Raw genomic sequence first — 25,565 nt, 5'->3', positions numbered from 1 at the left:
GAGTTCTGCTCTGAACTCTGTCACTGAGTGGCCATTTGACCTTAGACTCATATCTTCACTTATCTCTGGCTTAGTTTCTTCGTCTGTAAATCCCTGGGGGGCTGTGAGGGTTCATTCCAGAGTGTCTGTGCAGCCATTTCAACATGCTCTGCTTATAAGAAATGGAAAGAGCTACAGAGGATGGACTGTTGGGAACACAGGCTTTTTCACAGCTTGTGAAGGAGGTCAGGTGTAATGATTACAGCTGGGAGCTGGGAGTCAGGACTCCTGAGTTTTGGCTCTGGGGGGATTGTGGTCTCTTGGTTAGAGCAGGAATCAGAGCTATTGGCTTCTTTTTCTGGCTCTGCCATCACCTTGGATACCTTCTCATACCTCAGTTTCCCTATCTGTCTAATGGGGATAGAGACACTTCTTTACCTCCTGGCAGTAGTGCAACTTACTGAGGTAATAAATGTTAAAGTCCTTGGAGTTCAGAAGGACAATGGAGGATTGCTGTTTGGGGCACAAATCCAGATTCATTTCCTGCTGTCAACATCCAAAGACAATAAAACATCTTGGGTTTGGAATCAAGGATTGGAATTTCCCAGGGATTCTCTGTCTCCTGCTGCCTTTCATTTTCTCTTGGATTTAGATGCTCTGTTACTAACTGGACTGGAAATTGTTGTGGGGTTTCTGGTCATTGAGTGCCTTCGTGATGTGAATCTCAGTCCGGCCTCGTAGACCTGGAAATCTATTTCTACTAGAGATAGAAAGCCCTGTTAGCTCATCTTCCTACCCAGGAAGGGCTGATCCTTCTTGCCAAATGCCATGGTTGGGCCCCTCTCTTTATACCAGGCTGAACTGAAACCCCCAGCTCCAAACACTCCTCGCTCTGGGAATTTGGATCTAACCTTTACTGATCAAATACTGCCTAGCACTGACAGAGCAGATCTTACTGGGTAAATCTCACAGCACTTTGCAATAGTGGGTATGTATTAGGTCCCTATTTTACTGCTGGGAACTGAGCCACAGAGAGGGGGAGTGACTTATTCAACATCCCACAAGACAATAAGAAACCCCGTAATAGAACCCAGGAGTCCTGACTCCCAGGCCCTTGCTCCAATAATGGCAGCCTGGACTCCTGGGTTCAGTTCAGTCTCTAGCCTGGGAGGGGGTGTTGCCTGGGCTAGAGGAGGGAGCTGCTTGTGCAAATCAACTGAAGGGCCTTGTTACTGACCCCACAGCTCTGCAAGGATGGGCCCCCCCGGGAACACAGCACTGAGGATGGCGAGGGGGGACTTTGGGATCAGCTTGTCCTAGGACCTCCTGCCAGTGAGTAGACTTCAGTCTCTCTGTTAGGGTTGCTAACTTTCTAATCGCACAAAACCAAACACCCTTGTCCCGCCTCCTGCCCCACCCCTTCTCCAAGCCCCCCCATTCAGTCCATCCCCCCTCCCTCTGTCGCTCACTCTTCCCCACCCACACTCACTTTCACTGGGATGGGGCAGGGGGTTGGGGTGGGGGTGTAAGGGCTCTGGCTGGGGGTGTGGGCTCTGGGGTCGGGCCAGGGATGAGGGGTTTGGGTGCAGGAGGAGGTGTGGGGTCCAGCCTCCTGGAGGGAGTTTGGGTGCGGGAGGGGGTTCAAGGCTGGGGCATGGGGTGGTGGTGCAGGAGGGGGTGTGGGCGCAGCCTCTGGAAGGGAGTTTGGGTGCGGGAGAGAGCTCAGGGCTGAGGCAGGGGGTTGTGGTGCAGGAGGGGGTTCAGGGTGCGGGCTCTGGCTGTGTGGTGCTTACTTCAGGTGGCTCCCAGAAGCAGCCGGTCTCTGTGCACTGTCCATGCCCGCAGGTGCAACCCCCACAGCTTGCATTGGCAATGGTTCAAGTGAGAGTCACTGGCTTCTTCTTAGGAAGACCCTGAGATACGGGAGGTTCCTGGGGGAATAGACCCTTCTCTGCAACAGACTCTGAGGTGCTGGGGGGGGATTGTCCTCATAGTCACTACTTCTACTTCATCAAGGTCTCTAGAGCTGGGGAGGGGGCAAGGGCATTTAGGGATCCATGCCCCATACCCTGCTCCAGGCAGGTTCTTACTCAGCCCATGGTCCCTTCTTGTCCTCACTCTTGGGGGCAGCTGCGGGGAGCAAGTCTTCATGGAGAGACCTGCCACAGTCCCTCTGCTCTGGGTTCCCTTGAGGGCAGAGAGAATTAGGGCTCTTGTATTCAATCCTCTCCCAGACCCTCTGCACAGATACTGGGAGGGGAGAGACTCCCTGCCCAGAGATATTGGGGCTAAAAGCAACATGCTGACAGATTTCCCTCTCCTTCCTTTAAAACTCATCTGAGTTCCCCACAATGGGGCACCTCATGGAGCAGCTGCTCTCTGTACATCAGTGGCCCAGAAGAGGACACCAGTCAGCAGACCTGGGAGAAGATCTACCATCTGTTTGAGCTGCTGCTGCACCAGAGGAATAAGGAACCCAACCAGGTAATAGGACGTCCTCAGAAATGAACCTGCTCTTCTGAGGCTGACCCAGCTGGACAATGGGACTTCTAAACAATGAGCTGACAGTGTGGGGCGTGGCAGTACCGTGGTCCACATGGGTAGGGTGACCAGAGAGCAAGTTTGAAAAATCAGGACAGAGTGTGGGGGGTAATAGGTGCCTATATAAGAAAAAGCCCCAAATATTGGGACTGTCCCTATAAAATTCGGACATCTGGTCACCCTACACATGGGAGGGGCTTCAGGCTAGGGTGTTGCCAGTTTGGTTCCCAGGACCAAAGCACAGCCCCAGGGGGAGTGGGAGTATCTCAGGATGAGTCCCTTTAGTTAACAGGAAGCCAATCCCAGAGCCCAGAAGGGTCACATGATTTCCATGATAGATGGAACCCTCCAGCCACTAGAGGGAGCCCTGCTCTTCCTTTGGACCATTGATTCAAAATGGGCTCTGCCCACTGTGCTACCAATGGGAACAGAAGGAAACATGCACCAAAAACAGAATGATACACTTGATTGACGTTTCTGTCTCTCAGGACTGGTCCCTGGACAGCTAGGCCCTCAGCTACATGAACACAGCCGGAGCTGGGAAGGTGCTGACTTTCAGCCAGTGCATAACACCATCTCCTGTCCTGTTGGGCTTAGGTCTTTGTCCAGTTCTTCTGCAAGGGACAGAGAAGATCTTTCCTGAAGATGGTGCTGCTGGCCATCTATGCCTCCTTGCAGGGCCCCAGCCAGGCTGGATTAGTCTTCGTTACTCCATCGTGGGTGCAGCTGACCAGATGATGGAGGATGAGGCAAGAGGTCTGGTTGGGCTCAAGGATCGGGGACCAGGTGAGTGGCCAATTCAGACCCTACTCTCTGGCAGGGGTTGTCAATTAAAAATATTGCATCATGAGGACAAGCTCTCATTAGCTCAGGCTAAGGGCAAGACACTTACCTAGTGACTGCAGAGGGCTGTCCTATGCTGCCCATAGGATCTCTCATCCCAGCTAAACTTGGACTTGCAACATTGTCATCAGAGCCTCCACCCATATCTGACCCTATCCCTGGAAGCCTCAGAGAGGCTAAGGAGTGACTGTGCCATGGAGACAGACTAGGAAGGGATGAGGCGCATGGGTTGGGGGTAGCTTACCCTGTTGCTGCACAGGCTGGACCTGCTGTGGGGAAGATCAGAGGATTCAGGCAACTGGGACTGCCAGGCTGCCTCATTCACTGGTGCTTCTGTCTTGTTGCTTACCCATTAGTCACTGGGGGAGGGGGCATTCAGGGGAAGTGGAGACAAATCCCCTTTCCATCAGGCCGGAAAAAAAATCGTTCTATTTCTGAACAAAAAGTTGAAATTTCCCACTAAAGAAAAAATCTAAAAAAGAAGCTGATTTGGAAATGTCTAATGGAAGTTGAGCCTGGGAGCCCAGTGTCTGAGGCTTCTGGCTCATCCATGGCTTTTAGGGCTTCTAGATGCCTGGCTCCCCGATAGCAGTCTGGAAGACCTGAAAGCCCTGGTTTGAACCAAAGCTCCCAGACTCCCAGTTTAGCTACGGCTCAGGGGAACCTGGAAGGCCTGGGGGTTTCTGGCCCCAGGGCAGTCTGCATGATAGGGCCCCCCTGAGCCTTGGATCCTGGGGTTCCTGACTTCCTGGTGGTGGGGCAGCCCTGGAGCCACAGACTCTGGAAGCAGCCTGTCTGACAAGCTGATAGCAAACCAGACAGGGTTCCATTGGAAACTGCTTGTGTTTGGTCAGAAGTTCATCAAAACTGATATATTTCCGTAAAACATTTTGTTGCTGATTAATCAGCATTTTCTGACCAAACCCCCCCCTGCTTCACTGGAAAATCCCAGACCAGCTCTACTCTTAACTCAATCAGTGTGCACTCAGCACAAGCCTACAAGACTGCAGCCACTGATGGTCATATCTGAAGAAGGAAGCTCTATGACACACTCTTACTACCAATGCACCAATTCTCCTGCTCCACTCAGGAAGCCCTGAGCAGTTTGGGTTCCACAACAGGAGCAGGGCTTGTTCTCTGCATTTCTGATACTGTTGATCCCAGTGGTAACATTCCAGCTCTAGTAGCATGGCTGCAATTGGACCCGCACAGCTCTGTGGAGTTGAATTTTAGAGGTTTTTTCCCCCTCAAATTTTCTAATAGGTTTATAAAGCGAGCAGCATTTGAGGCTCTGCATTTATTTGCCTAATAAGGTAGAATCATTTTTCACATGATCTGCCCTGTGCTAAGGAGGTTGGTTGCATGATGATCCAAGACTGAAGTGAACATGACATCAGAAGCGGACTCGTCACTCATATATGGTTACAGCCGGAGTTTTAGAATTGTATTGGATGTTTTGGGTACATAAAGTTTTAGATAAGCCCTCTGATAATGTCTAAAAAGGTGAATATTGTTTCTATTGGTTCCTACTGGCAGCTGATGCCAGCCTCTGAATCTATATATTTCTCTGCGACTGCTTTGTTGTCACTTGTCAGACACAGAGGAGCCCTGGCAAGGTGTGTAGGTGCAACCAGGGCACTGTCAGTAGGAGACAGGGGTCAGGATGGCAATGAAGGGACATCTCGCCACTCAGCTGCTTTGGCTGCTTCTCCTCTTTCTTCAGGTCACCATGGGTAAGTGCCTGCTATTTCACTTACTGAGCTGGGCAGACTGGAACTAGGAAGTCAGTTTCAGTTCCACTAGAAACAGGGTTTTATTCCAGAAGTCAATGAGACAAAGGGCAAGAGTTAAACTAAATTTGTCTCTGATTATCTCCTTTGCATGATTCTTAGAGAGAGAGGTTATACATGTGCAATAATCAAAGATTATTTGATTGTGAGTACTTTATAAATTATCTCATTGTTGTAGCACTGTGAGCCCAGAGTTGGTTTTAGTGACACTAATGGCTTCAATGCTCAAAAATTCCTGATAAACAAACAAGCTAAAGGAAGAAAAAAAAAGAGGGGGGGAAGGTCTCTGTATTGTGAACTCTAGCCTTATCCCCCTGGTCCAGCTCCGTGCCTCTGCATGGAACATGTGAATAATTCCATGTGCACAGTCCATATAATTTAAAATAGTGCTACTGTGCTGTGTGTGTTAAATGTGTTGGGCCAATTTCAGTAGGGTTTGAATGATCCATGTGTTGGGCCATTAAACTGTCCAGTAGCAGCATATGTCTGTGAGTTGCTGCAGTGTGAAACACTGCTGTTCTGGAGCTGAAGTATAAACCAGTGAAGTTGAAGATGAGAATCAGATTTTAGAAACCTCAAATGCATTGCTAGAGCAAACCGTGGTATCACACCTGGTATGTACAGATCACAGATAGCTCTGTAACGTCTCTGTGCCTGGGAAAGTAGGAGCCAGGAATTCTAGAGCAAGGAATTTTCTGGAGCAGCTTATTTGAGGTTTGTATGTGAACTTCCCAAGAAATTAAACAGAATTAGCTGGAGTTTGATCTCATGATAAAAGTGAAATTTTACAAAAGAGAAACAGCAAAGAATTCCACTGGGATTCCTGGGTAACCAGACTGACATGCTATGGGGAATGCTTCATGTGAAACCACGGGACCCTATTCTCCCTGCAGAGTGGAGCGACTCCCAGTAGCTTCAATGGGCATAATTCGTACCCTACAGAAAGAGAAGGTGGCCACGGATTCCACTCATGAACAGTGTATTAATACATGGTCAGAGCATTAATCAAGTCTGGTTACAACTCTGCTTTTGTTGGCTTTAATTTGGCTCTGTGGAACAGGAATATCGTCTTCACACGTGTGTCTAGTTAAAAGTTCATAATCCAACAAACCATGAGCGTGTGTATGAGCTTGAATAAAACAGCAGCTAAGGACAGCTAAGGAAAACTGGAAACAGAAAAACGGAAAATGATTATTTGCTGTAGCTCAAGCAATAGGCCTCAATTTCCATCCACAAAATCTACGGAAAATTTACAAAAATAAAGAACTTCAGCAAGCCTAAAATAATTTCATGGCCATTTTCATTAGGACCTAAAACATTCTTATTTGAAAATTGTTGCCCATCTCTCTTCCTGACACTACTGAGCCCTTTGTGACTGGAGCAGTCCCAGTGGGGCTGTGTAGTCAGTGGGACGACTCCTATGAGCAAGGGCTCACCAGTGTTGCACAGTCTGGCCTTAAATAAATATGGGATTCAAGGAGGGAGTGGACACAAATGCATCAGGGCCTACTCATGAAGGGATGTAAAAACAACATGGCCATCTTAATAATCAACCCATCAGACTATGGGAATTAATGTAAGCTCCCTTCCAACAAAGCTCTTTAACACAGGTGTAACTTTAAGCACATCAAGTCGTCCCCTGTGATTAAGTGATGTGCATATGAAGAGCAAAGTGTGGTATCTAGTGATAACTCCAAGCCACTGTCTGAACTCTAACAGATCAGCACTGCATAAAACTATAAGAACATAAGAACGGCCATTCTGGGTCAGACCAAAGGTCCATCAACCCAGTAATCTGTTCTCTAACAGTGGCCAATGGCAGGTGCACAAAAGGGAATGAACAGACAGGTTATCATCAAGTGATCCATGCCCTGTCACCCAATCCCAGCTTCTGGCAAACTATCAGTGTTCAATTAATCTCGGAAGTGCCCGGATCTGTCGCTTCCACCTCCGGGTCTCCCCTGATATATCAGCAGTGCCACTGTTGCCAGGCAATGGTAAGTCTATTAGTTATGGTTGTGACATATCTAAGGGATGCGGTTGTTGTCTATCTGGGACCCTCTTGGGCAAAATGGCAGACACAGTGCCACTTATCTCCCACCCTTCTGGGATTTTGAGAAGATGTTGCCTATTCCTCTTCAATTTGTGTTTGTCTGGGGTGACAGCCTCATATGACCATGGGGCTATCTCTTGTAGGGTGACAAATTGTCCTGATTTTATAGGAACAGTCCCAATATTCAGGGCTTTGTCTTACAGAGACACCTATTACCCCCCACTCCATCCAGATTTTTCACACTTGCTATCTGGTCACCTTAATCTCAACACCAATGCTGTTTGCAGCCATTGTTTCCAATTGTAGAGATGCACAGGGGGAAAAGCTGGCAATTCTTCCTTGTCAAGTGTGGGATCTTCACTTCTAAACTAGTAGCACCGGAGGGAAAGGTGGTAAAAGCCTTGGTGGATTCAGGGAAGTCACCAAACTCTGTTTCAAGGACACTTGTTGAAACATAACAACCCATAAGTTCAACATCCATTATGTGTGTCCATGGAGACACCAAGATATGTCATGTGGTAGCAGTTAATGGACAAGAGATTCTTAGGATGGGGGGACGGTAGAAACAATTCCTCAGTAGTATTGGGAAAAAATTGGTACCACCGATTTTTTTGGGGGAGGAGGGAGAGTTTTCAGCAGGTTGGGCCAGGGGCCACAGGCCCCTGGAAGCTCTTGGATTTTTTTGAAGTACAAAATGTAAAACTCAGTCCATTTCATAAACATTTGTTGTCATTATTTGCTATATTTTCTATATTTTAATAACAATTCATATAGTTTCACTACAACAAAATTACCAGCACAGCACGAAGTATTGGTGCACAGTGTCTTAGAGAAGTAAATGGATGGTCCCAGCCCCAGGAACTTGCACTGCCAATGCTCTATGGAGGATGATGTCAGTTCGGGTATAGTAGTAGAATTTATTGTTTGTATTTTGTATAATTTAAAATAAAAAATAAAGAATAATAAGATAATAATGTAGCATGTATTGATGTATGATTTGATTATGTTTTGTTAGCTTTTTTTTTTTTTTTTTTTGAATAGCAGAAAGGAATGGCTTAACAGCCATTGGTAGAGATCCATCAGCCAGAAATTCTTTGTGTCTGGACTGCATTCAAGGCAGTAACAGACCTTTGAGGTCACCACTTTGTTGTAGGTTTAGCATTTTAAAATAAGTAAAAGAATGCCATGATTTTTGTCTTTTGCATTGCAACTTGATATACTAGAGGCCACTCCCGTGGATGGGGAAACCCAAGGAGATCAGTTATACCCAGACCTCTGGCAATATGAGACAGCCTCCTCCCAGGAATCAAAGGACGGAGGTGGGCACACGGAAAATAAAGTTCGCCGGATAGCCTGGTGAACACTAATGCAGCACGGGGCAAACCAAGAACAGTGGAATGGAGCCCCTACATTAGAACTAGTCAGGGAAGCCATGAGGTTGCAAACCCCACCAAAAGAAATGGCTAGCATAACTCCTAGTGCACCACCCTCTTTTTCCTCGATGCAATGCTTCCCGGACCCCACTTCCTTTTTCAGGGCAAGAATAGAGGAGCCCACTAAATGGGGAACCCCCACCACCAGTAGGGGCACAAAGGTGGAGGATCACAGGCAAGATCTCCTGGGATCCTGGGGGACGACCATGTGTGTATGTTCAGCAGGGTAAATATACCTCTACACTAGCTTCAATAGATACAGAAGCCACTGTATCCTTAATCAAAACAATCCCAAAAGCAAAAATAAAAATAAAAAAATTAAAACAGGTAGCTTTAAAATCCTTTCAAGGAAAACCTAGTCTCGGATGGGAATGGACCCAAGTCTCCTTTTCGGTGCAAGGGTTTGAGACATTAGGGGATTTGATCCAAACTCCCGATATGGTTATTCTGGGTTGTTCAAAAACAATGTGGTAATCAATATGCCTAAAGGTACTCTTTAAAAGTTAGAAAAAGTTAGGGGGGAAAAGACCAGTAGCTGCACTTACAGCTCAACAAGATGAAAAGTGGCGCTTAAAATTCCCCTCAGTATAAACTAAAAAAAAAAAACAGATTGTGGTAAAATTAATGCTTGTGTTAAAATTTTTGGGAAATTTGTGCCTTCCCAAAAACAATACTCATACCCGAGAGAGGCAAAGGCCCAATTGGTGCAAACCATCCAAAAATTAAAACAACAGGGGGTCATTCGAAAAACGAATTCACCCTTTAACTCCCCTGTGTGGCCAGTGCTAAAAGCAAACGGCCAATCCTGTCATTTAACAATTAATTATAAAAGAATCAATAAGGGCAACATCCCTATGGCTCCTATTGTGACTAACATGTGACTACTATTATTGTGACTAATATAACACAGGTAATACAAAAAGTGCAAGCCACATCTGAATATTTCTCAGTTATTAATTTGGCCAACTGTTTCTTTGCCATACTCCTACATCTGGACTCACAAGATCGGTTTGCCTTTACAATAAAAAAGCAACAATGGGACCTTTTGTCAGTTGCCCCAGGGCTATCACAACATCCCGGCTATTGCCCATCGGCATGTTGTGAATATGCTAGACCAGTTGAGTCCACAAGAAAGGCCTTTTGTGTTTTCATATGTAAATGACATTTTAATATTTGGGGAAACTAAAGCACAAACTCAAACACTAACAGAAAAAGTTTTGGCATTAATTCAAAAAACGGGGTTCAAAGTAGACTCAGACAAGGCTCAGTTGGTGTTACCTCAGGTTATATACCTGGGCATAGTCATTAAATAAACAAAAAAAAGACAGGTAAATCAAAGGAAGGTAAGGGCACTAGTAAAAATGCTGGCCTCTACCGATGCCCACTCTTTAAAAGTACTACTAAAAGAATTCAATTTTCTTAAACCACACATTTATAAATATGCTAAAATAACTCATCCATTATAAAACTGCTAAAAAACAAAATAGAATAAAAATTAAAAAAGCAAAACTGTGCTTTAACCCTGCTAAAACAAAGTGCTCTCACAGCTCCAGCCCTGCGTTTCCCTAATGAATCACAGCCTTTTGTTATTCGTTTGGTGGCTAATAACATGGCCTTGGCTGCTGCACTATTACAAAATAATAATAATAATAAAAAGCTAGGGCCAGTAGCATATAAATCCAAAAAATTACAAGAAGCAAAAATAAATTTTAATCCCTGTGAACGTAAGTGTCTAACACCCGAATGGCTCAATGGACGCTTACTTTAGTTAACAAAGGGGTGACCACAAAAACAGTGTCCAAGCCGGACATGCTAATACATGCCCTAATTAAAAAAAAACAACCCAACATAAATGTCTGGAGGTCACTCTGGAGCAAAAAATTGCCTTGGTAAAGGCACCCCCACTAAAAGAATTAAATACTATGGGCCAAAAAAAGCACATTTGATTTACTAATAAAAGTGCAATGGTAGTAAAAAAAAAATGTGTAAAATACGCTGCCATTAACTTAAAAAAAAAGTTATTCAAAAACATTTAAATCATGAATCTTCTCAGCATGCCGAGCTCCACGCAATTTATCAGTTTTTAAAGCAATATAAAATTTCCCCAGAGCCCATGTATATTTATGCTATCAGTAATTTCTGTGTGAAGGGAATACAGTTTTAAATACATGATTGGTATAAAAACGGGTAAAAAGCAGCAAATAAAAAAATATTGCATATACAAAAAAATAAAAATACATTTACCAGTGGGTAACAAAAAACCCTAAACAGTTAATGGTGCAACATGTAAAGGCACACAGTAAAAAAATGGGTATAAAAGCCACCTAGAATAATCGGGTAAATACAAAAGCCCAACAGCATAACATAGCAGTTGTAACCAAAAATTAAAAAAAAAAAAAAAAATGTCTTTGCTAACACATCTAATCCATCAAATGGCACTACAGACCACCCTAACCAAGTTCCAAAAGAAAAGAAAAACAAAAGTTACTTAATGTAGCACATCAGTTTATGCATAAAAAAGTAAACAAAAACTTTTAAAAGGCTAAAGCAAATAGCAAAATGAAAGTGTATAAAAAATAACGTTAAAACATGGGTGCAAAATTATGTGCGGTGTGCTCGGGACAAGACTCGTCCTCCACGCTGGCAACCCATAATGCACCAACAAAGGCTTGGGTCATAGTACAGGGTTCAAATTAATTGTATTAATAAATTGCCAAAAAGTAAAAAAAAAAATCCAGTATTTATTAGTAATAACTGATTCCTTTTCAGGATGGGTAAAAGCATTTCCTACTAAAAATAATAGCACCAGAGTAATGGCCAAAAAGTTTTTTAATAAAGCAGTATATATAAATATAGCACCCCCAAAATAATAGATTCTAACAATGGGGGAGCCTTTATAAAAAAAAAATCTTTACAACAATAATACAAGCCTTGGGAATTAAACAAAAGCTCCATATACCATACCGGCCTCAGTCCTCAGGCCAAGTAAAGTACATGAATCGCACTATTAATAAAGCTCTCCAAAAAATAGTAAATAACACAAAAAAAGACTGGTCAAATAAACTGCCTCTAATTTTGACTGCCATCTGCAGCAGTAATAAACTAAAAACAAAAATTCAACCCTTCCAAATTCTGTTTGGACATCCAATGAGCCTAAAAATTAATCCTAGTTACCTGGTACAAAATAAAAAAAACAAACTGTAATATAACCCAGCATAATTATTTTCATTAGCTCAAACAGCTACAAAAAAATAAAACCACTCTCCAGTATAGGGTTAATCAAGCCATCAAACACATAAACAACAAAATTCAAAAACAAAGGCCCAGAAAAGCAGCCTTATAAAAAACAAAAACCCCAAGTCATGTACCTTAAAATAAAAAAAAGGGGTCACTCATTAAAATAAAAATAAATAGGCCCTTAGTCCATAGTAAAACACCTTAGCCCATTGGTATACCGCATTAAAAAAAAATAAAAAACTGAAATGGGTACATGTTTCACAAATTAAATTGTTTACATAAATAATAATGTTTAAATTCTTTGCACAAAAAAAAATATATATATATCCCAAAACCTAAGCACAAAGCACAGCTTGACCACCACAATATTAGTCCACAAAAAATAAAACTCCATTATAAGGTCTGGCTTTATCTGCTTCTAAAAACTTTTACTGCCCAAATAATTAAAGCAATCATAAAAAAATGCAGCCCTCCTTATAAGCCAATATTTAAAAAATAATTCACTCCCCACCAACCAATCATAAATTCCTACCCATAATCCAGTAATCCTCATAAAATGGTATAATAAAAATACTAGCCAACTCTTAAAATCCTTAAAAAATACCCAAATGTATGCCTAAAAAAAAGAGTAAAACTTAAGGTTCACCTTATAAACACCACAAAAATACCAAACCACTAAAAAGTAGGTGTTAAAATAAAGGGTCTCTATAAAAATACCACCTAAAGTTCCAGCTACTCACATTTATCATAGCAATAAAATAAGCCTGTTAAAACAAAAACAATACTAACAGTTATTGTGGGATACTGTCCAATACTCCATAATAAATTAAAACTATGATCCCCAAACACATGCACCAAAATCTAAACCAAAAACTATGCATTCAAAAAAGTACCCCAATTAAAATAAAAAACAAAACAAAATTGTTTGTAACTCAAAGTAATCCAGTAAAGTCTTGTTAAATCTACTATTAGTTAAAAATAAAAATTGGTATAAATTAAACTCAGTTAACCGTGTCTAAATTAAAACGCAAATGTTCCCCCTACTCCCTTCCTATTTTAACAGCCTAAATAAAAACACATCAATGCTACAATAACAAAACAAAACAAAATGTAATAAACACCATATTTTAAAAAGTTAAATTTAAATAAAAAATTATGAATACTATAAACCTAAAAGTAATTAAAAATAAATTAAGTTTCTTGTCACAACTGCAAAATAGTCTCATTCACAAGCAAGCAAATAATACTGTGAATTTAATACAAATAAATCTAAAAAACATAAAAGCAACATAAAATATGTTGCAGTGGCTAAACACCACCTCCTAGCTGCTATATAAACAACAAATAAAATTAAAAAATAAAGCTTCCTTAGCCATAAAATGTACTAAAATGCAAATTCTTAATTTAGCATCACTAAAACACAAATTAAATAATATCTAAAAATGTTCGGGTATTAACGCGTCTTTTAAAACAACAAAAGAGGTCCTTATTTAACACTTATAAATATAAATAAATGCAATATGTTTCCAGCATAGTTAAGCCTAATTTGTTATTAAATAAAATTATTATTAAAATTGCTCAACAACAATCTATAAAAACAAAAATATAAAAAATAAGCCCACTCCCAAAATTGACCATAAAATCCCTTTAGCTACCCCGGGTTTTGGGTCAATAAGCTAAAAAATAAAAATAAAAATACATTATTAAACACCCAACACCCAAGAGTATACAAAATAAAACCTTCAAAAATGCATGTGCTTATCCCTACCTATCACCACAAAACCATGCAGCAAAAACACATAATTAAAAACGTGTATAAAACAAACTAAGAAATGCAACACGTGTTTTGTACAACAATGTGTATGTGTTACATCCTAAAAAATAATATTAAAAAAAAATGCAAATACTAGCCAACCCCCAGTAAATAAATGTATATATAATGCCCGTGTATTATAGACTAGCAATCACACGTACTATTTACCAAAAATAAAAAAAGCACAATGCACTATAACCGCCACCCCGGTTAATTTCTCTGTTACCCTTGGCCTAAATTGGCACAATCTAACTAATCGCTTGTTGTCAAAAACAAAGGTGACTCAGTTTTTACAACAAACACAAAAAAAATATAAAGAAGCGTGTCATTCAAATATTACATGCAAATAAAAACATGCTAAAAATTGTTAAATCTAAAAAAACCCTAACAGCCTATCACTGGTACCTTTTTACAAGCTGGTCCCCGACCTCTAAAAGCATATTGTCTATTATGTTTCACCCATTACTAGTTGTATTAATATTGTCCTGTGTTTGCTTGCTAAAAATGTGTTATATATGCTCTTAAACAAACAAAAAAAAAGTTTATTAAATTACAATCACAAGCCCAAATTGTCACTCAGTATATATATATATATAAAACAGTATATAAAACAATTGTATAAAATATCAGGTATCAGAGGGGTAGCCGTGTTAGTCTGAATCTGTAAAAAGCAACAGAGGGTCCTGTGGCACCTTTGAGACTAACAGAAGTACTGGGAGCATAAGCTTTCGTGGGTAAGAACCTCACTTCTTCAGATGCAAGACTTCAGATGACTACTGCAAAGCCAGGGACCAGAACCAGACCTCCGGGAACTTGCCCATCATGCCCATTTTAGGATGACTTTGATGAGGTGCTGGGCATTGTGCCTAGCACAGAGCCAACAGCTATGCACAATGACCTGGAGATCTGGGATGGTGAACTGCTGGTCCCACAATCCAGCATAGGACCCAGCAGCTGGTGCTGGATGAAGCCACCAAATTGACTCTGGTGATGAAGCAGGTCCCCAAGGTGGCTTTGCTGCAGGAGCAGCTGCAGCACATCCTGTGGCTATACTTTCAGGAGCTTTTTCAAAGCCTTCTGGCAGACTGGTCCACTACAGAACCAGCAGAAGAAACTAAACAGGCAGAAGTCACCCCAGAGCAGGGTAAGTTTCTGTTTCCATTTTTGTGTTTATTAATATAGCTATGAGAGGGATTTCTGATTAATGAACTAATGCAAAAGTTATTACAAGTCAACAGGATGCTTCATCAGCATCAACATGGTTGGTGTCTTCCCACAGCTTCCGATACAACTTGTTATGACTGCATGCAAATACTCAGCAATCCATCAGTATCTCCCCACCTCCCCCCTATATGTGGAATTCAAAATGGAGACTGGGAAGTGCAAACAGTGAAACAAGCCTCCTAAAGTGAAGTTTAACTGGAAAAGCACACATTTTTGCTAAGATATGCCAGCCTGTTAAAAATAAAATCCTTATATTGTCTTCCCACTCTGTAGCAACTCGACGTTGTAATGAGCCGTCAGCAAACAGTGAACTGCAGGGGGGGGGGGGGGGTTTGAAATGTAGTTCATTTACAACTGTAGTCCATTTCAGTTAAGTGTAGTCCATCTGATCCATTTGTCTGAAGTACATCTGGGGGTTTGAATGCAGTCCAGAATTGTGCCAGAGGAGGCAGGGGGAGGAATGGGGATGCTGGTGGGGTTCTGTGTGTTTGCATGCAGTCATAATAGGTTGTATCAAAAGCCATGGGGAGGCACCAACCATGTGGATGCCAATGCAGCATCCTGTCGATTCCCTAATGAATTTTGACCCAATCCCAGGTGCTGATAGTTACAAACTTTTCCCATAGCAGGAACTCCAGATAGGCAGTCACATTTTGGTGAAGGACATATTTTTCAGGGCACCCGGGAAGCTGACCTGCCGACACCACTCCTAGATGTACTGTTCACTCACCATATATTTGATTACTTCAGTGTCGTACATTGCTGTCTTCCCACCAACAGCTTGGAATAAAACCTCTTTTTTCCACTCTGGAAACACAAGAAATGTCATGTCTTCCAAAATGTGGAATGCCTGAAATGACAGAGTCTTATGTAGAAAGCCACAGCAACCACCTTCCCCCAAAGGCCAAACTGGTCTGCAATTTTTAGAAAAAAGTGGTTGTGATTTTTCACCTGCCATATTCTTTGCATGTAATTAACCTGTCTGTGTCTAGAGAGCTTCTGTGGTCGGAAGTGTCTCTCTAACAATATACTGAAATACAGTACTAGAAAGTAACATTTTATATCCTTGAAATTCCAAAAGGAATGTTTCTCTGCTCATGTGCCAAGACATTTCAGCAATGAACACCTGTGCCTTGTCTACTTCCATGCCCATCTGCCTCGACAGCTCATCCACACTCCAGTAGAAGCCTGTGTCACCAGACTGGTCCAAGAGGAAGTGTGACCATGCTGAACTTATGGTTGACATCCTGGACAGGGCCAACAAGCAGGTCCAGTACTAAAGAGAGAGGGACTTGCAGCAAGTGGAAAGGCAAGATGAGAGGCAAATGGAAAGGCTCGGGTTGGCTGCACAGCTTGAGGACAAGATTTCAGCATGTAAGCAGACACTAGCTTTGCAGTTCCTGGAAGAGGAACAGCGTCTGAGGGAGGAAGACAGCAGAAAGAACTCTTTGAGTGGCTGTTTTTGCTAATGGCTGCCACCCTGTAGGCTCCTGATGAGCCCATCCCACGGCGTGAGTCCCCTGCTCAGTACAATGTGCTGCAGACCAGGAACAGTTTGGACAATTCCATGTCTGGGTGGGCCATGCAATCAGGCCCTAACAATAGATGTACAGGCCAAATGTTCCCCATGCAGTCCCCCAAACTGAACCCCTCCATGTGGATGCCTTCTCCCCCCTGCCCAAGCACCCTGTGTGCAGGAAACATGTAAGGAAGGGAGAAGAAAACAGGGACCAGGGGACTCACCACAGTAAGGAATCTTTTGTCCTGGAAATTGTTTCATTTTTTTGCCCTTGTTCATGCACCTTGTTCCTGGTCTGGTTTCGCTGTTCCTGGTTTGGTGTGCTAATGGCAGCTGGCCCGCCTGGCAATAGTTTAATACTGTGCTTTTCTAATAAATGTTCAAAAACAAAGATTTTTATTTTATAAAGAAATCGTACTACCAGACCTCATCACATCATATAATGTGTATTTCAAATAATAAAAAAAAACACATAACGGACAACTGTGAAATTGTATAGAAACACCATTTATTTCTCAATACAGACATCTAAATTCACAGTTCATCTCCCCTCACCGACAATTCCAGTTTCCTAAGTGGTCATCTCATTCATAAGGTACAATTCATGGGAATCAATCCTCCTCTCCTTTACCTAATGTACAGGAAGCATTGCACAAGCACATTCGTAAAGCTACTGTTCTTCCTCTTCCATTGGCCCATGCAAATCCATTATGTGAGGGCAAAGAGCATCCCTAATTTCTCTTGCCTGGGTTCATCCAGATCCAGCTGCAGTAGCTGCACTTTCTGGTTGAGAGTGCTGGTTCAGCAGGATGTGTTGGTGAACTACTCAAACTACCTGTGATGCACAGGGATGGACAGTCAAGTTATCTCACAGTGCACTGTGACGAAGTGTACCCCCGGAGTGAAGCCTGGAAGCTGTTAAAATCACTGTGCCCCCAAATCATTCAGCTGGGTTGGCCTCCCACATTGCTCTGCTGGTGACCCACAGCCAGATACTCCGGGCCCTGTTATCACCCAACATGACAGCAGGTGGCACCACACACCCAACTGAGTCACCCGAGTGCTTTACCTAAGCCACTCATGGACCAACAATGGAGGCACCAGCCAATTTCACAGCTCCCCAGCCTTACACCCCTACTGGAGTATAAACCCAAAATTATATCGTCTTGCACTGCACAGGGATCTGTATGGTGCAAGCCCATTAATTAGTCTGCTCCCCCCCTCGATGTGGGGAAGATATGCACAAGCCTTTGTTAACAGAGCTAAGGTTCCCTAACACTTCACTCAAAACCACACTGGTTAAGATAAAACATAAAACAGGTTTATTAACTACGGAAAGATAGATTTTAAGTGATTATAAGTGATAACAAACAGATCAAAGCAGGTTTCCTAGGAAATCAAACAAAATCCAATCTAAGACTTATACAAATTAGATAGGATTTGAATCAGCAATATCTCATCCTCACTGATGATACAAGCAGGATTACAGATTCTTGAGGCACAGGCTGCATCTGCTTTGCAGTCTGGGTTCCCTTCCCCTGTTCAAAGTCCTTTTTCTTCCAGAGGTTCTTCCAGGTGTTGAGCTGTGGGGAAGTGAAGACAAGTGATGATGTCACTACCCATCTTTTATAGTTTCTTCCAGCTTGCTTAGGGTGGGAAGTAAAGTTCTGTTATTGTTATCCACCACTACCAAAGATAAGCTGCTAACTAAATGGCATGGTCTGTTTGTAGTATCAAGGCAGGTAGGAGTGACATATTGTGAAATCGAATTATCTGAAGAAAAGGGAAAGAACTTTCATATAAATATATTAAGACCCTGGATTGAAAGGAAAACAAGGAATTTAGCATTGACCATGCCTTCAGAATTAGGTAATAATGTATCAGAGGAGGCATGTGCCAGAAAGTCATTTTCGTTGCCCTCCACTGGACTATCTCCAATTTGTACACATCCCACTACAGAAGCTCCCATTGGTGGGGAATGGCAAACTGCAGCCACTGGGAGCTGAGAATGGCCGTACCTGTGGACCCTCAGGTAAACAAAGTGTCTCACGGCCCGCCAGGGGCTTACTCTGAACAAGCCACGAACCAAGTTTGGGAAATCCTGATCTAGTCTGAGCTCCTGTATATCACAGGCTGCCAGCACTCACACACTAAACCCAACAACCAAAGTGAGATGAAAGTATTGCAGCCCAGTATAGAGGCATCTCTGTGACAAGACTAATATTTGTCATAGAATATCATAGAATATCAGGATTGGAAGGGACCTCAGGAGGTCATCTAGTCCAACCCCCTGCTCAAAGCAGGACCAATCCCCAGATAGATTTTTACCCCAGTTCCCTAAATGGCCCCCCTCAAGGATTGAGCTCACAACCCTGGGTTTAGCAGGCCAATGCTCAAACTCTCAAACTTCCTTCTGATAAGATAAACAGATGGATCTCTTTAAGTGTCTCATTATAATTCATTTTCTCCAGCCCCCAAATCTGCACCACCTCTTCTCTGCACCCTCTCCCTTTGTATATGGCAGTTCAGTTATTGAGGTTGCAGGAACAAACCATCCCGATGTGTAGAAAAAATAGTAAATATGGCAGGCGACCAACTTGGCTTAACAGTGAAATCCTTGCTGATCTTAAACACAAAAAAGAAGCTTACAAGAAGTGGAAGCTTGGACAAATGACCAGGGAAGAGTATAAAAATATTGCTCAGGTATGCAGGAGTGAAATCAGGAAGGCCAAATCACACTTGGAGTTGCAGCTAGCAAGGGATGTTAAGAGTAACAAGAAGGGTTTCTACAGGTATGTTAGCAACGAGAAGAAGTTCAAGGAAAGTGTGGGACCCTTATTGAATGGGGGAGGCAACCTAGTGACAGAGGATGTGGAAAAAGCTAATGTACTCAATGCTTTTTTTGCCTCTGTCTTCACGAACAAGGTCAGTTCCCAGACTACTGCATTGGGCAACACAGTATGGGAAGGAGGTCTCCAGCACTCTGTGGAGAAAGAAGTGGTTCAGGTCTACTTAGAAAAACTGGCCGAGCACAAGTCCATGGGGCCGGATTCACTGCATCCGAGGGTGCTAAAGGAGTTGGCGGATGTGATTGCAGAGCCATTGGCCATTATCTTTGAAAACTCATGGTGATTGGGGGACGTCCTGGATGACTGGAAAAAGGCTAATGTAGAGTCCATCTTTAAAAAAGGGAAGAAGGAGGATCCGGGGAACTACAGGCCAGTCAGCTTCACCTCAGTCCCTGGAAAAATCATGGAGTAGGTCCTCAAGGAATCAATTCTGAAGCACTTAGAGGAGAGGAAAGTGATCAGGAACAGTCAGCATGGATTCACCAAGGGCAAGTTATGCCTGACTAACCTAATTGCCTTCTATGAGGAGATAACTGGCTCTGTGGATGAGGGAAAAGCATTGGACATATTATTGTGTAACTTTAGCAAAGTTTTTGATACGGTCTCCCACAGTATTCATGCCAGCAAGTTAAAGAAGTATGGGCTGGATGAATGGACTATAAGGTGGATAGGAAGCTGGCTAGATCGTCGAGCTCAACGGGTAGTGATCAATGGGTCCATGTCTAGTTGGCAGCCAGTATCAAGGGGAGTGCCCCAAGGGCCAGTCCTGGGGCCAGTTTTGTTCAATATCTTCATTAATGATCTGGAAGATGGCATGGACTGCACCCTCAACAAATTTGCAGATAAACAGGGAGGAGTGGTGGATACACTGGAGGTTAGGGATAGGATACAGAGGGACCTAGACAAATTAGGGGGTTGGGTCAAAAAAAATCTGATGAGGTTCAACAAGGACAAGTGCAGAGTCCTGCACTTAGGACAGAAGAATCCCATGCACTTCTACAGACTAGGGACCGAGCGGCTAGGCAGCAGTTCTGCAGAAAAGGACCTAGGGGTTACAGTGGATGAGAAGCTGGATATGAGTCAACAGTGTGCCCTTGTTGTCAAGAAGGCTAACAGCGTTTTGGGCTGTATAAGTAGGGGCATTGCCAGCAGATCGAGGGATGTGATCATTCCCCTCTATTCGACATTGGTGAGGCCTCATCTGGAGTACTGTGTCCAGTTTTGGGCCCCACACTACAAGAAGGATGTGGAAAAATTGGAAAGAGTCCAGCGGAGGGCAACAAAAATGATTAGGGGGCTGGAGCACATGACTTATGAGGAGAGGCTGAGGGAACTGGGATTATTTAGTCTGCAGAAGAGAAGAATGAGGGGGGATTTGATAGCTGCTTTCAACTACGTGAAAGAGGGTTCCAAAGAGGATGGATCTAGACTGTTCTCAGTGGTAGCAGATGACAGAACAAGGAGTAATGGTCTCAAGTTGCAGTGGGGGAAGTTTAGGTTGGATATTAGGAAAAACTTTTTCACTAAGGGGTGGTGAAGCACTGGAATGGGTTACCTAGGGAGGTGGTGGAATCTCCTTCCTTAGAGGTTTTTAAGGCCCAGCTTGATAAAGCCCTGGCTGGGATGATTTAGTTGGGGACTGGTCCTGCTTTGAGCAGGGGGTTGGACTAGATGTCCTCCTGAGGTCCCTTCCAACCCTGATATTCTATGATTCTATGATTCTATCATCACCTATTGTTCACCCAACGACTGTACGCTGTTACGATGCTGCCAGAGAACTATAAAAAGAACTCTAGGGCCCTGATACTGTTATCTCAGATTTCCTTAAGCTTTGTTGGGAAGTTTTAGTCGCAAGACTGAGGTCTCCAGTCTTGGATCACCCTGATATTGGACAGTGGACTATAACCTATTAAACTAATTCTGGTTCAACTAAACTAATTCTGTTTCAACTAATCTAATTCCTTTCAACTCTAAAGCTCACAATCTCTATTATGAAACTGACCTAATTCATATTAATATCTGTATGTATAATGATATTTTAACCAATACTCTTTCTTCTTTTTAAATAAATTTTAGTTTAGTTAATAAGAATTGGCTGTAAGCATGTATTTGGATAAGATCTGAAATATTCATTGACCTGGAGAGTAATGTGTCTGATCTGTTGGGATGATACAACTTTTTATATGATGAACAAAATTTTCAGTAATCCCCTCATCATATTTGACTTGGCTGTCTGGGTGGAAGCCCAAGTCTGGGTTGCTTTAAGGGAACTGTATTTTTGGTTTCTGGGTAACCAGTAGGTATTGTAAAAGCTGTTTTGTTGCTGGCTTGGTGAATCTAATTATTAGAAATAACCACCAATTTTGGGAATTGTCTGCCCCATTCTTTGCAGTTTTCCCTGATTAAGCAATCTCACTGTGCCCCCTCTGGAATCCTTGTCACACAGCCATTCTAGTAATCTCAACAATATTCTGGGAATTTCCCCATTATTCCAAGATTTATTAAAAATGAACATCAGCAGGCTAAAAATCTTCTCAGCCTGCTCTTGGGTGAAAGTTATCTAGCCCTGCTGATTTTAAAATGTTTATCCCCAGTAGATAGTTTGACATCCTCTTTAGTTACTAATGGACTAGAAGGTATTTCATCATCCTCATGTGATATGACTACAATATCTTGATTTTTTTCAATATACAACAAAAATATTTATTGAACACTCCTGCCTTTTTTATATAATTATTAACAATTTTACCATCTCCATCTAGTGTCAATGAAATATTTTGAAATAGAGAATATAGAATATTTTAGAAAGAAACATTGGGACTTGGTTTGCAAAAGGTTCACAAAACACAAAACACTGCTATTTGCCAAATATTATATTTGTTGAATACTATTTGACCAGCTCCATTCATAATAATGATGGGGACGTGGCTCAGTGCTTTCTCTGGTAATTCAGTCCTGATTGTGTTTGAAGGTGGAGCTGCTGATCTCAGGCTGTTCAACGGAAGCAACCCATGTGTTGGGAGAGTGGAGATCGAACGTAACGGTCAGTGGATGAAACTGTGTTTTACTGCTTCGCATGCTGCAGAAATTTGCCAACATTTGAGATGTGGAGATGCATTTGGTGTCCATAATGCTGCCCATTTTGGAGAAGATTCCAGACCGTACTTGATGGTAGGAGATGTATGTTATCAATCAACAATCTGGGATTGCATACTGGAAAATCCGAATACAGAGTCAACGTGCTCTCATCCTTCCTATTCTGGAGTGACCTGCTCAGGTAAGAAATCAGCCATCCTGCTACTTGGCATGAGAGAAAAGGGATTGAATCCAGAGCTTGTTCCATTCCTGCAAACTAATGTAGAAGTGGGTAAATATGATCAAATCCTGAAACTATGCTGGAGTGACTTGTGGAGGTAAGAAACCAGCCATCCTGCCACTTGTATATTTCCAGCCCACAATAATTTCTTCCTGGAAATGACAGGTTTATTTGGATTCTGGGAAAGGGTGAGCCTAGGCCCACCCAAAACTAAATGTTGGACCCCTCGCTTGAGGGGAGCGACCACAAGGCCCAGAACACAACTGAGTATGTGGGACAACAAATGCAAAAACAAGAAGGGAGTATGGGTGCTGGAAGGTACAGGACTGACTGAAGCAGTAAGGGATTAAACCCTACCTCACCTACCTTGTGTCAGAAAGACATTAGAAGATTTGTTCAAATATGTGTGTTCAACTTTGAATTCATGTGTATGAACTAATATGACCAAATCTCTAGTCTCCAGACAATCTATCCTGGGCCTTGGTGACCTAGCTGTGTAGGAGTAGGAGAGGTAGTATATAGCTGCTGCAATTATAGGTACTATAGAAAAGCCTACACTAGGCTAGAATAGACAGAGTTAGGTAGGCAGTCAAATTCACAAATTTACACCAATTTTCTAATAACTCTCTTCCCTCCACAATGAATCACATACTCTACCCCCTCCCCAGCCCCAGGATCCTAACATCTTTTATTGGACCAACTTCTGTTGGTGGAAGATACAAGCTTTTGTGCTTCACCGAGGTCTTCACCAGGTCTGGGGAAGGTCACCAGAGTGTCTGCTTAGATTTCGAAATGTTCCTGAAGTTGGCATTACTAAGGAGCTGAGATATGATTGAATCAGTATGCGAATAATCCACCAACTTCATTTTTAGTATTTGATCAGCTGTAGATACTGCTTTGTTACTGTCCTGCAGATATTCCTCCATCATTCAGAAGGACTTGGCTTCAACAGAATGCTCATGTAGCTGCAGGGGCGGCCCATCCGTATAGGTGAACCAGGGGTTGCCTAGGGTGCCAAGTTAAATGGGGCACCAAATTTGAGGGAAAAAAAAAAATGAAAAAAAAAAATGAAAAAAGTACAAATAAAATAACAAAGATGGCATTATTTCAATTCCCATGTGATACGGAGGGAATATGAATTATAATTCATTTCTCTACATTTCTGAGAATTTACTAATATGTCAAATCTTTTATTTACTGCAAAAATAAATAATATTTTAGCGAATTTTTTTTTAATTTGCGAGATGACCCACGCCACAATTTTGATAAGCAATGACTCAGCCACAATGAAACACATTTGCCAGTGGCAAGAGCTGCAATGCTAGTGACACCTAACTCAAATATACATCAAGATTGCATAGCCAGAAATTCATGTAGAGTGGAGATGTCAAACGGTCATTTTAACACAAGTTGCAGGTAGATGGTTAAGAATCGAGCGAATACTGTGGAGAATTGTGTTTCTTGGTTCCAAAGAATAAAGAATAACGTCTTTCAGCATTATAAATCCAAAATGTGAGTATCTTTAAGCGTTATTAAACCTTAGCGCTATTATCGGGCTGTATAATTATGAAATTTTCTTTGTTATAGCTGGTTCACATATAATAAATAAGGTCCATAAAAGAAAAGTAACAGTGTTAATGCTTAATAGACTACAAAAGTGATGATGTCACACTCCAAGCGGGTAACCATGAGAAAGGGAATTACTTTCCAAACAACCGGTTGTGACAATGCGGTTCTGGCGGAACCCAACTGAGAGTGCCAACTCAGGACAAATTGCTAAAACAGGGCAGTTACAGCCCAAGGCTGGGGTTTTTTCCACCTCTAAGGCAAACCAAACCAGCCAGACTAAGAGGACTTCGGTCTCACCCCACTGGCTAACCGCAAGTCTCACAAGCAATCTCCTTAGACACTCCAGTTTCCCAGTATTACCACCAGTGCCACTCGTTACGGGGACAAATGGTTATGAAAACCAATACCCCAGTAAAAGAAAAAAGGTTCTTCTGATCCCAAAGGACCAAGCCCCAGACCCAGGTCAATATACAAATCAGATCTTACCCACAAATCACGCTGCTGCCAATCCCTTAGAATCTAAAATCTAAAGGTTTATTCATAAAAGGAAAAAGATAGAGATGAGAGTTAGAATTGGTTAAATGGAATCAATTACATACAGTAATGGCAAAGTTCTTGGTTCAGGCTTGCAGCGGCGATGGAATAAACTGCAGGTTCAAATCAAGTCTCTGGAATACATCCCCCGCTGGTATGGGTCCTCAGTCCTTTGTTCAAAGCTTCAGCTTGTAGCAAAGTTCCTCCAGAGGTATGAAGCAGGATTGAAGACAAGATGGAGATGAGGCATCAGCCTTATATAGTCTTTTCCAGGTGTAAGAACACCTCCTTGTTCTTACTGTGGAAAATTACAGCCAAATGGAGTCTGGAGTCACATGGGCCAGTCCCTGCATACTTTGCTGAGTTACAAGGCGTATCTGCCTTCTCTCAATGGGTCCATTGTACAGCTGATGGTCCTTAATGGGCCATCAAGCAGGCTAGGCAGAGCTAATCTCAGCTTGTCTGGGATGTCACCCAGCAGCATAGCATAAGTTTGAAATACAGACAGTATAGAGCCAATATTCATAACTTTAACTACAAAACTGATACACACATATAGACCGCATAATCATAACCAGTAAACTATAACCTTGTCCTAGACACCCCATTTAACCCCCTTTATACAAGATTTGGGTGCCACTACAGGACCTTGGTTGCAACAATGATCTAGACGGTCCCAGTTTATGTCAATAACGTCACACCGGTATCGGGTTATAATGTCAAAAAAGGTCATTTTGTTTCCGTGTAAACTCTGTAACTAACTGTTTTAATAGGTAAGTGAGTGTATGTTACTAATCACTGAACCTTTAAGCAGTGACATGTTGGGATGGCTGCAGTGTGGTTTAAATCGCCAACCATGTGGTGT

The 25,565-nt window shown here is 42.4% G+C and overlaps 1 protein-coding gene across 1 annotated transcript in view; it reads left to right on the top strand.

The window, feature by feature from the left end:
• Positions 1–25,565, top strand: part of LOC101948899 (scavenger receptor cysteine-rich domain-containing protein SCART1-like) — an 88,572-nt gene that overhangs the window by 10,802 nt on the left and 52,205 nt on the right. Inside the window, exons 2-4 of the mRNA XM_042855029.2 lie at positions 2,352–2,463; positions 3,118–3,236; positions 14,634–14,833. Of these exons, the coding sequence (XP_042710963.2) occupies positions 2,352–2,463; positions 3,118–3,236; positions 14,634–14,833 (431 nt within the window). The remainder of the gene's footprint in view (positions 1–2,351; positions 2,464–3,117; positions 3,237–14,633; positions 14,834–25,565) is intronic.

The sequence above is a fragment of the Chrysemys picta genome, chromosome 1 (genome assembly GCF_011386835.1).
Source record: "Chrysemys picta bellii isolate R12L10 chromosome 1, ASM1138683v2, whole genome shotgun sequence".
Classification (NCBI taxonomy): Eukaryota; Metazoa; Chordata; order Testudines; family Emydidae; genus Chrysemys; species Chrysemys picta.
Note: the sequence above shows the minus strand (reverse complement) of the source record. Positions and strands in the feature narration are given on the sequence as shown.